Source organism: Populus nigra, chromosome 1 (genome assembly GCF_951802175.1).
Source record: "Populus nigra chromosome 1, ddPopNigr1.1, whole genome shotgun sequence".
Lineage (NCBI taxonomy): Eukaryota > Viridiplantae > Streptophyta > Magnoliopsida > Malpighiales > Salicaceae > Populus > Populus nigra.
Window position 1 is genome coordinate 7,274,594 of NC_084852.1, and position 13,855 is coordinate 7,288,448.

General features: G+C 30.2%; 1 protein-coding gene across 4 annotated transcripts; it reads left to right on the forward strand.

The window, feature by feature from the left end:
* The first annotated feature begins 6,817 nt into the window (after positions 1-6,817).
* Positions 6,818-10,924, forward strand: LOC133689490 (beta-glucosidase 18-like). 4 transcript variants are annotated; one of them, XR_009841308.1, is made up of 12 exons: positions 6,818-6,989; positions 7,063-7,129; positions 7,231-7,289; positions 7,384-7,459; positions 7,558-7,632; positions 7,720-7,807; positions 8,126-8,378; positions 8,460-8,575; positions 9,639-9,891; positions 9,972-10,057; positions 10,241-10,346; positions 10,475-10,636. XR_009841308.1 is itself a non-coding variant. In XM_062109347.1 (12 exons), the coding sequence occupies exons 1-12, from the start codon at positions 6,852-6,854 to the stop codon at positions 10,707-10,709; spliced, it is 1,569 nt and encodes a 522-aa protein (XP_061965331.1). In that variant the 5' UTR covers positions 6,820-6,851; the 3' UTR covers positions 10,710-10,924. The 4 variants fall into 4 exon arrangements, 3 of the variants coding, with proteins under 3 accessions (XP_061965346.1, XP_061965331.1, XP_061965336.1); XM_062109347.1 differs by having other exon boundaries at positions 6,820-6,989; positions 9,972-10,074; positions 10,475-10,924; XM_062109352.1 differs by lacking the exon at positions 7,558-7,632 and having other exon boundaries at positions 6,820-6,989; positions 9,972-10,074; positions 10,475-10,924.
* The last annotated feature ends 2,931 nt before the right edge of the window (positions 10,925-13,855 follow it).

A 13,855-nucleotide genomic window follows, 5' to 3' on the forward strand; every position in this document is an offset into this window, starting at 1 on the left:
AAATCAAGCAATTCAAAAGCCCAAATTCATCTAAATGTCCCAGACTACAACTTTGATGAAGGATTCAAATTGAGATAAAATCGTTTTAAAGAACAGAATCTGACAGTAATCTGGTTGATCAAAAAGGATCTTCTGATCTAATTTAGAAACTGACAATGCCGAGAATCCTGATATGACTGAGAGTATGACCTAAGAACAAATCATCAAAATTTGTGATGGAAATAGAGTTTTTTTAGTGCAAAACTCGGGTCAAGATCCTTCTCGCAGCAGAAATCTCTGCTTTCACACTAGATATTCAAACGGGAATATCTTGAGCTTCTGATATTGAAATCAAGCGATTCAAAAGCCCAAATTTATCTACGTGTCCAGGACTACAACTTTGATGAAATATTTGAATTGAGATAAAATCGTTTTAAAGAACAAAATCTAGCAGTAATCTAGTTGGTCAAAAATGTTCTTGATCTAACAATGCCGAGCATACAAATCTGACTGAGAGTCTGCCCTAAGATCAGTGATCCCTAGGACCCAATAAAGGTGTAAGTCAATTTTTCAACATGTCATGAGTGACAGAACATAGCTAGGATGGTCAGATATCATACGAAACCAAGTCAAAATCAGAGCCTAATTTGGAACAAAAAATTGCAAAAGCAGCAAAACCATTTTTTTTTTAGTGCAAATTCTTAGGGATTTATCCAACCTTAAAGACCAGATAAAGAAGAAATGAATTTAGCATTATGAAGACTCCTGATTAATCTAAGATAACCTGATGATTGTGGCAATAAAGGGGAAGAATAAAGAGAGCAGAAAACAGCTCAAACAGGGTTCAAAAAAAATATTTCTTTCTCCTCCGCTTTCGTTAATTTTCTAGCAAACATGAGCTAGACTCCTACACTTGGTTCAAAACGGGTATACACCATCTCCAGCACGTGGGGTCCAAAATTGAGTAACAACAGAGAATATAGGGACTCAATTTGATATTATATCTAAAACCATAGGTTTTTTTTTCAAGCATTGTTAAGATATCTTTTTTATTTTTTTTTCCTTCAAAATTGTTTCATTTCCCATTTTGGTCACTTTAGTTTTTAAAATTTTTATTTTGGCCCAAAACTTCTTTTATAGTCCATGGTTTGAAAGAGAAGAGGAAGTGTTACTGAAAAACAATGAAAAAAAAAGAAAGATGATGATTGCTAAATTCCATTGATTAAATAAGTCATTCTTCATGTCAATGGGGGATGGGTATTTCTAGGTCTAAAGAGGGTTTGAAGCAAGATTTCATCCTTTTAAGATTTATTAACGATGGAGAAGATATTTTTACATTAAAAATAGAGGATTCCCCCCCCCCTTCGGTATGGAAATAAAATGTCAAATATTACTTTCACATAAATATCTATTGATTTCAAAACAACTATAAGACATAAAAAGATACGTGCTTCATTAAAATATATGATGTTGTCCCAAAACATATGAAATATATATTTAAGAAATATAAGGTTCTGATATTTTTCAATGAAAATATAAAATGACTTTATTTACAAAGTTTAAAATAACAAGAGTTGACAATGCAACATTAATTCTTTTTTCATGTTAGCTCCCCCTCAACAATATTTATGGCTTGAGAACATTCATCAGGTGCTTATTCCATCTTTTTTGCCAATAAGTTGTTATGCTAATAACGGGCCAGTACTGATGTTATGGTATACATCATTATTATTCACAAATGCAACATCACCTCGGCTTACCAAATTCTTGTAGTCTTTAATGGAATGAACCATCATCTTATAAGATGCTCACACTTGATATTGGGATTGTATCATCTTGAGTATAGTGGTTGTATGCAATTTGATAAGGTAAGAGTAATGTGTTTGAAACTCAGGAGGTGTTAGTAAACAATGTTGAGCGATAAAGATATGTCAATCTTGGATAATAACACTTGAGAAACTAGAGATTCCCTAAAACCTGTCAATACTTACCAAATTCTTGTAGTCTTTAATGGAATGAACCATCATCTCATAAGATGCTCACACTTGATATATATTGGGATTGTATCATCTTAAGTATGGTGGTTGTATGCGATTTGATAAGGTAAGAGTAATGTGTTTAAAACTCAAGAGGTGTTGGTAAACAATGTTGAGCGATAAAGATATGTCAATCTTGGATAATAACACTTGAGAAATTAGAGATTCCCTAAAACCTGTCAATACTTAAGACGAATGAATATGATATTGAGGGGACAAATTAGAGTGATGATGATCAAGATTCCTAGTTTACTAGCCATCTTCTAGTATGTCATTTAGCATGGTGTCAAACTTTATTGTTGAATTTATGATCTTTCATGATTTTAGGCTTTGTTCAATCCTTTTTGTTATGGTCACCACATTCATAAAATAGTTTGCAGAATTACCAATTAAGTATTCAATATAGATAAGCTTTTTGTCCAAAAAATGATGGTGCATTTATGTCATCATTCTATGCCACATCTAGGCATATTACTTGATTAACTCATTGTTTTTTTTTCTTTCTACTTTAAAAGTCAGTCATACTGAGAGACATTTTCATGTTGAACTTATATAACGCATGAATGCATTATCCAAATCTCTCTCACCCAAGCTTATATATTAGGCCAAGGCAACACCAGTTATGCTTTCATAGAAGAAATGAATGAGTTTTGATTGCTTTTGTCATTTTGTTTCAATAAATCATTTTTTTTCACGAGTCTTGCTTAGGTTGAAAGCCATAGAAGCACCGATATTTCCCTACCTAGACTAAAGCAAATGTGTGTTCTTATAGATAATGTTGTATTATGTGAGAGCATACATTTATATTCAATATAAAATGTCAAATCAAATATGAATGATATGTTGAACATAAAATAAGCATGCAAATCAAAGTAAGATATAAATTAACAAACAAGCATAAAAATATAGGTTAGTAATACAAGACAAATAAGAAAAGCCTAGCCCTAACAACTAGTTGTTATTCTATCACACCTGATATCGCAGTGATGACCTTTTTTTTTCCAAGTGTTTATTGAGAGAGAAAGGCCTGAGACATTTGTGAGATATAAAGGAGTCATCACCTAATATTATGATTATTAACTAGTCTTTCCAAGTTCTTGGTATGAGATTAGTTATGCTAAATAAAATATATTATCACCCAAAAACATCTTACTTGAGGTAAACTACATTTCTACTTATCTTATATTCCTAATATGCTTAAGCACTTATATGATAAAGGTTTATCTAAACTAATGTACAAATATCTATGGTTAAAGATGATTCTAATGTATGGGATTAGACCCAAAAGGCTAAAAGTGTCTAGTTGGGCCATTCCTGATTGTTACTATAATAACGACTCATGAAGATTTATTTATAGTAGAAACAATCAGCGAATCAATGTGACCATTATGCTATCAACAAAGATATCATTTATTCTTGATTGAGGCTTATGATAAGTGATAATCTTTCAAGTAACGTTAACGAATAACAAAAGAATCCTATATGGGGTCAAGTTGACCTAGCCCTACACTTAAAAGGGATGATGTTAAACACTTGTTTATACAACTAAGGATTCTAAAATAATATTTTGCTAAATAATTTTATGTACCTTAGTCCCAATTGTCCAAATAGTGACCACTAACAATTTATCTACTTGGCGGTATGGTCCCAAGGTACCTAAAAGGAATGTCACTTATTTGACCAATTTGCCTACACTTTTAAAAACAAATGACCTCTAAAGGTTTGTATATCCTAAAATGTATTGTTTTATTGATAATCACATTTATTGTTTCATATTCTTAGAATAGTTTACCCCAATAAATCCTTATACATAATGACCTATGAAGACTCATATATGCACATACATTATTGGTGGACAATCTAAAACATTTGTTATTATAATTATAATTATTTGAAAAAAAGGAAACTTTCATCATATATGAATAGACAACCTTATTACCCCTAATTAATAGTTATAAGCAATGACCTATGATGATTCATTTACTTTTAGGCCTTGTTGATGGATATATCTGACCAAAAAATTATGCATTTCTTTTTTCTAAAGACTTTCATTTTTTAAAATCAAAATATTCTTTTAAAAGATTTAGAATATTTGCCTTTTCTAAGTAATGTATTTTATTCTAGGCAAAACCTCACTTATGGTGTACCCTATAACCGAAGTTACAACATACACTATAAGATGCACATGCATGCAATGCAACCAGTCTCTTTTTTTATTTTGTTTTGAGAAATAGAGAAAAGCAAACCTTAAATGATTATATTTATAAATATACTATAATAACAAAGATAACTAACAGAATTTAAAAAGATACATAAACACTAATGAGATGAAAAATAACTAACAGAACTTAAAAAGATACATAAACACTAACGAGATGAAAAACTATTTGAAGTGTAAGAGGCTCGACTAAAATGCTTAGAGGTTAAAATATTTTTTAAAATATATTCATGATGCATATGTAAAACACATCAAGCATGAAAATCAAACACATGTAGAACACATCTCACGTAAAAATCCTCCATTCGCACGCAAATTAATTTTTTTTATGTGTGTGCAAATGATATATATATATTGGTATTTGGGTTTGAAATGGACTTCGAGAGTCATTAGGATCTCATGAAAGGATAAAGATAATATTTTAAAAATAAATAAATATTGCTCTCAATTTTAAGTTGCAATAAATATAATATTTATTTAAATTTAAAAAATATTTTAAAACTTGAATTTAAAAAATAAATTAATCTAAGATTCATTGCATGGTTATGATTTGTCCACTTTGAGAACTAATGGACATTAATCTCTTTCACTTTTTTTTTTTTTGAGCAAACATAGATTTGGATAAGAAGATTTTTAAATATTAGTCCCAATTTTAATTTGTGATAAAAATAATATTTATTTATATTTAAAAGATACTTTTAATTTAAGATTTAATAAATAAATAAATATAATTAACTTTAATTTATTTGTTTTAGCTCAATTCCACAGTAAATGGAGTAATGTTTTATGCTTGGAAAGTAATAAAATCTTATTAGTTACTTCCTAAGTTTACTTTAAGGAAATAGAGAGATACAACTAGAAGAAATAAATTATAGGTGAAGATATTCTTATCATTTTTTTATGGGGCATGAATTTTATATTTTTTTTCTTTTTTTTTTGTGTTTGTCTTTTTCTTTAACAGGTTGTTTGGAACCAATTATTTACTGTAATTGAATTTAATTATAGTGTTTGGTTTGAATTCAATAGATAAATAAGTTGAATTCACATGCTTGGAATGAATAAAATTCAATTTATTTTATTTTCTATATTTATTTTATTTTCTTCAAAAGTCTTTACAAAAAAGTTAGTTTTAATATTAAATTTCTTCTCTTTGGAATTGTAAATCAAAGGGGTTGACCTTTTATTTACTTTTATAGTATTTTTAGAGATTGAATTCCATTTAGAATTCAATTCTTAACACTTAAAAGAGGATCTTAAACATGAAATTTCATTAAAACCTCTTAATTGAATTCAATACATAGGATTCTAAATATGATATAAAATAGATTCTATTGAATAACTAATAGGATTTCACTAGTTACTCCCTAAACACTATAAAATTTTCTCACTAAATAAAAACTAATAAATACATGTTTTGCCATAGTTTTGTTCAATCCTTAATAAACAACTAAAATTCCATAAAGCAAATATAGTGTCAATTAGGTAACATTAATATTCAAGTCACCATTATCTAGTAAAATGTATAATTATAAAAACTTGACTCGGGACAAGAACCGCATTATGAGTTGAGACAGTCAACCTGGATCGACCTAATTTTTTTAAAAAAAAAACATCAAAGCCTATAATTTTCTAAATCGTTCTCAAACAAACTAAAACCCCTCCTCTTTTAAAGCCCATAATTTCCTAGGCCCATAATTTTCTATATATATATATATATATATATATATATATATATATATATATATAAACCCCCTAGACAAACTAAAATCCCTAGGCACCACTTCCTTTTCTACAATCACCACTCCTAAACTGAACACTGCAACCTTCACCCAAAAAAGAAGCAATTTCATGGTCATAATTATTATTATGCTCAAAAGCTTTCCTTTCTTGTTATTATTCCAATCTCTCATCATCATCATCATTTTTTTCTTTGTTTTCAATCTTTCATCTTCCTTTTTTGCTCTTTCAACCATAAACCAAAGAGATAGATAATATAAAAATGTATTAAGAAGGTGGTTAAAGAGAAAGGAAATTATGGATTGACGAGGAATGAAGGAAAGATAACAAGGTGATTGAATGGAATTGGATTGGTTTGCAATGATGAGTTTTGACTGGGTTAACTGCTTGTCTCATTTTTCCTTTAACTCGGACTAACTAGGTTTCGGGTCGATTGAGTCCCGGTCATTTTTTTTAATCAGTTCAAATTTTATAATTATGGTAAAATAACAAATATTTAGGTTCGTTATCCAACTAAGATTCTGTTTGATATTATGATAATTATTGATTTTTAAAGTGTGTTTTTGCTTGAAAATATATTGAAATAATATATTTTTTATTTTTTAAAAATTTATTTTTGACATTAACATATCAAAACGATTTGAAAAAAAATTAAAGTGAAGAAAGAAAAAATTAAAAATTTTGAAATTTTTAAAAAAATTCTTTTAAAATACAAAAACAAATAGACTTTTAAGTCTTTAAAATATATTATTTTTTCAAATAATTTTTATGCACCCTATTTCTTTTTTAAAAAAATATTTTCCTACTTAAAAAAAAACTCGGAAGACGAGGTATTTATCAGGACTCGTTTTATCTATAGTGCTTTCAAAAACCGAAACACTATGTTTCTGTTCCTGTCCTTTCTTCTCCTTCTAAAAAATCCATCTATTGCTCAAAGTTTAAATGATGATGGACAAGATGTTAAAAGATCTCATTTCCCGGATGGGTTCTTCTTCGGAACAAGCACTTCTTCATATCAGGTAAGCGTTCACTGATATTTCTCTGCAAAATCACCTTAAAAGCTTCAACTTTCAATTTCATTTTATGTTACAGGTTGAAGGAGCTTATATTGATGATGGTAAGGGTCTCAACAACTGGGATGTTTTTAGTCATATCCCAGGTAATCAAATATTAAAACTGTAATTCAACATATGCCAGTTTGTATATAAGGACACAAATTGGGTTGTTAACTATGTCAATTTGGTTATCAAAAATTTGCAGGAAACATAAAGAACAATTACAATGGAGATATAGCAGACAACCATTATTATCGTTTCTTGGTATTAGTTTGACTTTCGTTTGCCTTGCCTGTTTTTCAAATCAAACATCTTGAATCTCAAAGTGGATACTTTTTTTTTCTAATTTTGTGGACAGGAAGATATTGAGTTAATGTGTTCACTTGGAACTAATGCATATAGGTTCTCTATATCATGGACTAGAATTCTGCCAAGTATGTGTATCTGCAATCATATTTCAATGAATTCGAGTATGATTTCATTTTAATTTGGAAATATATGATGATTAGTGATGTTTATGGGGCTGTAATAGGAGGAAAGTTTGGTCAAGTTAATCCAAGAGGAATCATGTTCTATAACAAACTTATAGACAATCTATTGGAGAGGGGTAATTTTGTTCTTTTATTGTTTAGATTTTTGGATATTTAAAGAAAATTGATACTAAGTAGTTGCAATTTTTTATAATAAAATGCAGGAATGGAACCATTTGTGACGATACACCATCACGACATCCCACAAGAGCTCGTGGATAGATACGGAGGATGGCTCAGTCCTCTAATGCAGTAATTAATGCTCACATTGTGAAAAATTTTGAGCTTTAGCTAGTGGTTCTGTTAATTTTGTTGTTGTATTCTTTTGCTTCTTTTTGGTGGGTTTCCTCATTTTTTTCCATTATTATCAAAATTCTGATTTGGTCCTTGAAATTCTTACTTTCCTTATTTTTTTTATTTTTTTTTTTCATTTTGAGGACTGTTTTTGAATACATGCATTTTGGATACTGAGGATGAGACAGTTCTTGTGTTATACATATGCTATATCAAGTTCATTTGGACATTAAGCAATTAAGTTATTGTAATACCTAAATTTGGATATTCTTGTAGGGAAGACTTTGTATATTTTGCTGAAATTTGTTTCAAGAGCTTTGGGGATAGAATAAAAAATTGGATAACCATGAATGAGCCAAACCTACTCGTGGACATGTCTTATATAAGGGGATGGTACCCTCCAGCTCACTGTTCACCCCCTTTCGGCAACTGTTCTGCTGGAAATTCTGATATAGAGCCTCCCATTGCTATGCATAACATGATATTGGGACATGCCAAGGCAGTAAAGCTATACCGTGAACATTTTCAGGTGATAGAATGACTGTTGTAGGATAATATGCACTGCTGCATTGCTTTGATTTTTTTAGTAAAATTATTTCTCTTGTTGCAGCTGAAACAAGGTGGTTCTATAGGGATTGTTGGATTTACAGAATATTTTGAACCGTTAAGAGACAATGAATTAGATCGGCAAGCTGTGAGTAGGGCCCTGGCCTTCACTAATGCCTGGTAAGTGTTCTTGATTACTAATTAAGTGAGAAGTAGATGCAGAAAAGTATTAAATTCTATGACATGTTCAGAAAACGTGGGTGGGTGTCAAACTTTATGTTCTGTCCTTCTTCCTATTCTAACTGGTAGCAAGGTTTAAGACGTGGCCTACGCTTTGTCACTATATCATATATGATCAATTGTCTTCAAACCACACAACTGACAATCATAACGGCAAATGATGTAGACAAGCACATGCGTGGTGGTCCAAAACCATCTTTTATCTATGATATATGATAAAACACTGATATACATATGGTGTGTATTTGATTTTTATAACTCTGAAATTACAAAAGAATACACCATTGACAGCACAGTGATTATTTCTTTTTTCCATCAACCTAGACATTTTAGGGATTTCTGTGAACAACACCTTATTTTTAGCACGCGAATCCCTATATAATTTCCATCCAGTGGATGAAAAGCGAGAGCTCATCACTTCATTGTAATGTGCACAAGATTGATGTCTTTTATTTTGCATGATGATTTATAACCACCAGTGAGATATGAGATATTAGTAGTGATATTAAACCTGAATATCAGCTAAAGAAATTGGATAGAAGTTGATTTGGTCAAATCTAGACTCGGCTAAACAACTTTGTTTGAACTTTTTTTTTATTAAAAAGAAACTTGAAACACACCGTTTAATAACTTGCTTTGAAATTTATCCAACCTGTGTGATCGGGTCTTGAGCTGGACTGGATTTCATAAATTTAATATTCCCAATGATACCTTTGTATCTTCATGGTTTCTCCTTTTTCTTGTTTTTTGTATCAAGTTTGCAATGTTGTTTGAGTTACGAATTGATCCATAATAGTTTGTAGAGAATTTTTATATCGTTTTAGAAAGTTCTGAAATCAATCCAATTAGTCAGATTAGCGGGCTTCAGATTGATCCCCGCAAGGGACCTCTGCGAGTCCCATTGGTTTGACTAATGGTGATCGTTCCGGAACCTAAACCAACAGTATAGCATTACTCTAATTAAGATGGATCGTAAGAAGCTGATTTTTTCTTGCTTATGCAGGCTGTTCGATGCTGTAGTATTTGGGGATTACCCTGCTGAAATGCGCCTTTATCTTGGTAGTGCACTGCCAACATTCTCACCAGAAGAAACTAGCTACGTAAAAGGAAGCTTAGATTTCATTGGTATGAACTTTTACACATCATTATATGCCAAAGATTGCATCCATTCTGCTTGCATCTCAGGCGGGGATCGCCCTATTCGAGGCTTTGTTTACACAACTGGAGAACGGGATGGTGAGCCGATCGGAGGACGAGTATGATAGTATTACTCATAACATTTATCTTCCTAGCAAGTCCCTTTCCGCTTCTATTTTAATTTTTGTGATCATTGCAGTGTGGGAATCCAAGGTTCTTTGTGGTCCCTGAGGGAATGGAGAAGATTGTCAGCTACATGAAAGAGAGATACAATAACATGCCTATGTTTGTGACTGAAAATGGTGAAGTATCACAGTTATATATTTTTCTTTGTACAAAAACACTCTCTTCTGTTAGTGAAATGCTTTTAATCTTGCTCCTGTCATGGGTTCGTTGCTAATTTTCATATTTGTTTTGGTTTTATTATGTGAACGAAAATATAACTCAAAATGTATTTTGGCACTATAGGGTTTTCTCCCCCGCAAGAAAATGATCAAGTTCAGGCGTTATTGCAAGACACCCACAGAGTAAACTTCCATAAATCCTATCTTGCTGCTTTGGCTAGAGCAATAAGGTGAAAGGGTCACTTTTTTTATCTTTTTTCAGACAGTTTTCCTTCTTGTCTTGAGCATCTTGATTACATGTATAAATTGAATGACAAGTTGTGTGAAGTAAAATGTTTTTCCTGACACATTGACATAGGAATGGAGCAGATGTTCGTGGATATTTCGTGTGGAGCTTGGTAGATAACTTCGAGTGGATAGATGGCTACTCCCAGCGATATGGACTTTATTATGTTGATCGCCAGACTCTTGAACGAGTTCCAAAGCTTTCGGCAAAGTGGTATAAAAATTTCCTTGCAAATGGCTCTTCTAATCACAACAATGAAGAAGATTTGACCATAAGATCTTTCAGAAATACAAATGCCATAATATGAGGACCAGAAGCTTCAAAAGCAGCAGTATAATGGCATGGATAGGGGTGAAGAGGGACCAAGAAAAAAGCCTAAAAATGTATTATTATATTTGTCTACGAGTGGCTACCAGAAGAAATGTTATTGATATTTGTAAATTTGTTGATGATTATGCTAATAGTTGACATCGTTCAAAAAAGTCAACTATTTATATTTATTGAAAATGAGATTGCTGAAAATTTAGAGATTGATTTCATAATTCAACATAGGAATAATTAACAGAAACATTTAGTAAGGATATCATGCCATTTTTATTTTTTATTATTATATTATATTATATTAAAAAACATGGGGTGGAAACATTTATATGAAAAATAAATCATTTCATTTAATTTTTAACATTTTTTTATTGGATCCGTCAAACTATTTTTACACCCTCAATTTTTTTTTCATTAGAATATTTTATTAGATCATTTTGCTTCTTATTTAATAATTGTAGTTTGGTTTTATAACATTAACTCTTAATAAATCATGAAACAATGTTTGAGATTATTAAAATGTGAGGCCATATAAGATGAAAAAAATATTAAAAAAACAATGAAAATACAACATAGAAGAAAGACAATCTATTATGGGTTGGCAAAATGCAACATAGTATATATTTGAAAAAATAAAATAATTTTATTTTTTCAAACCAATTAAAAAGTTTAGAATCCAAACTGAAACAACTATTCATCCTATTTTTTTTTATAAGGAATAACATTTATATCTTAGCTTCCAATTCAATTTTTTGTTGGAATCAATAAACTTATTATCATTTATTAGCACATATAATTTTTTATTTATTTTATTAAATACATCTATAAAATTTTTATTTTATAGTTGACCAAAAAATTTAATAATAAAAAAATGTTTACAATGCCCGCAAATTTTTTGAATTAATGAAAAAGATACTTCATTCCACAACATAGCACATGGAATCAAACTAGTAAATTTACTCCATTTTCTTATCAATTGTTTTTATTATGAAAACATATTGTTTTTTAATCAAGATAGTTAAAATAAAGGAGAAATTTTTATTTCTAGTTAAAAAAACTCTTTTTCTTATTAATTGTTTTTTATGAAAACATATTGTTTTTAACAGTGGCATTTTTTTAAGCAAAAACTTGTCATAATGTAAAAAGCAAGTTTCAAACAAAAAAGTAAATAATGTCTTCATTATTTTTATGTGGCTATAAGAAAAAAATTAAATAATAACTAATTCATGAAAACCATATAAAAATTTACAATGAAAAGACTATTTAATTCTTATTTAATATTAATATGAATTTTTTTATAATTTATAACATACTATGCTCCTATTAAATTGTTAAGAAAGTGATTGCAAACCTAAACAAAGGTCTAATCCCATAAGCTAGCCTCAAAAGAGGAAAGGGCAGGCAAGTGTAGGCCATTGGCCCGAAGAACGTGGGCCTGGATTAGGCCTGCTTTCCTGAGCCATACTGATTTGGGAGCATAAACCGAGTCAATTTTCAAGCTGAATCTTGCAGCAAATAGTGTCCAACTTTACATAATGCTTAGGCCTATGGACCAGCATAAATCGGTAGAGGCTTCTGGCCGCTTCTAGAAGTTGGGCTGGATTTACTTAAAGCCCAGTTATTTTAGGCCTTTTATCAACTCTCTGGTCTAGGCCTTTGTATTTTTATTGTTTTTTCGGGGTAAAAGGAAATTACTGATAAGAAGATGTCCCAAGTGTCTCATATGCCGACGGGCCTAATCTGGTAGATCCAGTTCTCTTCACAGCTCTTTACTCCATTCAAATTCAATAACTACAACTAGAATTAAACTCAAAATTCCAATTAAGTATAAATACATACACACATTAACAATTAAAAATTAAAAAAAAAATTAGAAGAGAAGAGATTTTTACGATACCCCTAATCACAAAATACTATTTATTAAAAAATAAATTTTAATTTCATCATTTAATACTATATATATGTTAATGATTAAGTTTTATAATTTATTTAATTTATTTTTTATTAGGTTATCTCAATCTCAAAACCTAAGTCATGAGTTTGACAAATTAACTCGATTGGCTTGAGTTTTTTCCCCTTTTACTAATCAATTTTTTTTTCAATTTCATCATTCAATATTAAGTTTGTTGCACCTATGCGGCGTCACGACGAATATTTCACTCTCATGTAAGTTTCTGAAAATCGAGACATATAGGGTGACAAGGATTCCTTGTCTTTTATCAGTGGAAAGCGGGAAAGGGAGTCGCTACCTATTATTTTGGTCACTAAAAACTCTAACTGGTCTCAGAGATCAGGTATGGGGACTGGTTGCGTCAATGGAAGGTATTAGCACCCCAAATATATTCTACCTAAGGTAAGCTACATTGTTCAATTATTTGATAAAAAAAACTAAGGTCTTGTCGTGTTTTCTAATTGTTGGTCCATCTATGGTTAAGAAAAAGTCTTCCTCAATAAGGAGGTTCTTATCTTATCGGGTAAAAAAACTAACCGTTCTAACATCAATAAAAGGAACTTCTTTTTTAATATCAGGAATATATTTTACGTATAAATTTATAATCCAGATACTAAAAGAAAAAACAAAATATTTTTTTGGGTATTTTTTAAAATATTGGCCTGGTTCTCATGATTTTAATAAACTAGTTAGTAAATTCAAAATGCATGCTAAAACATATATTTTTATTATTTTTTTGTTGTATGAAAATACGATATGATGATTTTTCTTATCTTTAATAGACTTGGTCGTATCATGAAAATAAAATATATTTTTTGGTTTTGTTTTAGAATTTTTTTTGCAATGTTTTGACGAAAATTGAGTATTTTAATACCGAATTTGTATCTTTATAGTATAAAAATACAAATTATTATTACGCAAATTAGATAAAAAAAAAATACACGAGAAAATCACAAATTTTTTAGAAAGATTTTTGAAAATTTTTGAGTTGTTTTTTTTCCTCTATATATACCGTGTATAATATATAATATTATATGATATAATATTAATGTATTTATGGTGGGATTGGGCCGACCCAAGATATATGGGCTGAGTCTTAGCCCAACAAGGTATGGGTCATGACTGGCCCAAAAGGAAAGAAAAGGCACCGGGCCACAGCAAGCCCATTGAAAAAACTAGGA

Bases quoted from the DNA above. Each gene is read 5' to 3' on its own strand.
- LOC133689490 (XM_062109347.1), top strand. From the start codon at position 6,852: ATGTTTCTGTTCCTGTCCTTTCTTCTCCTTCTAAAAAATCCATCTATT. The intron at 7,130-7,230 runs GTAATCAAATAT...AAAAATTTGCAG, and splicing joins TGTTTTTAGTCATATCCCAG to GAAACATAAAGAACAATTAC. The intron at 7,633-7,719 runs GTAATTTTGTTC...AATAAAATGCAG, and splicing joins AGACAATCTATTGGAGAGGG to GAATGGAACCATTTGTGACG.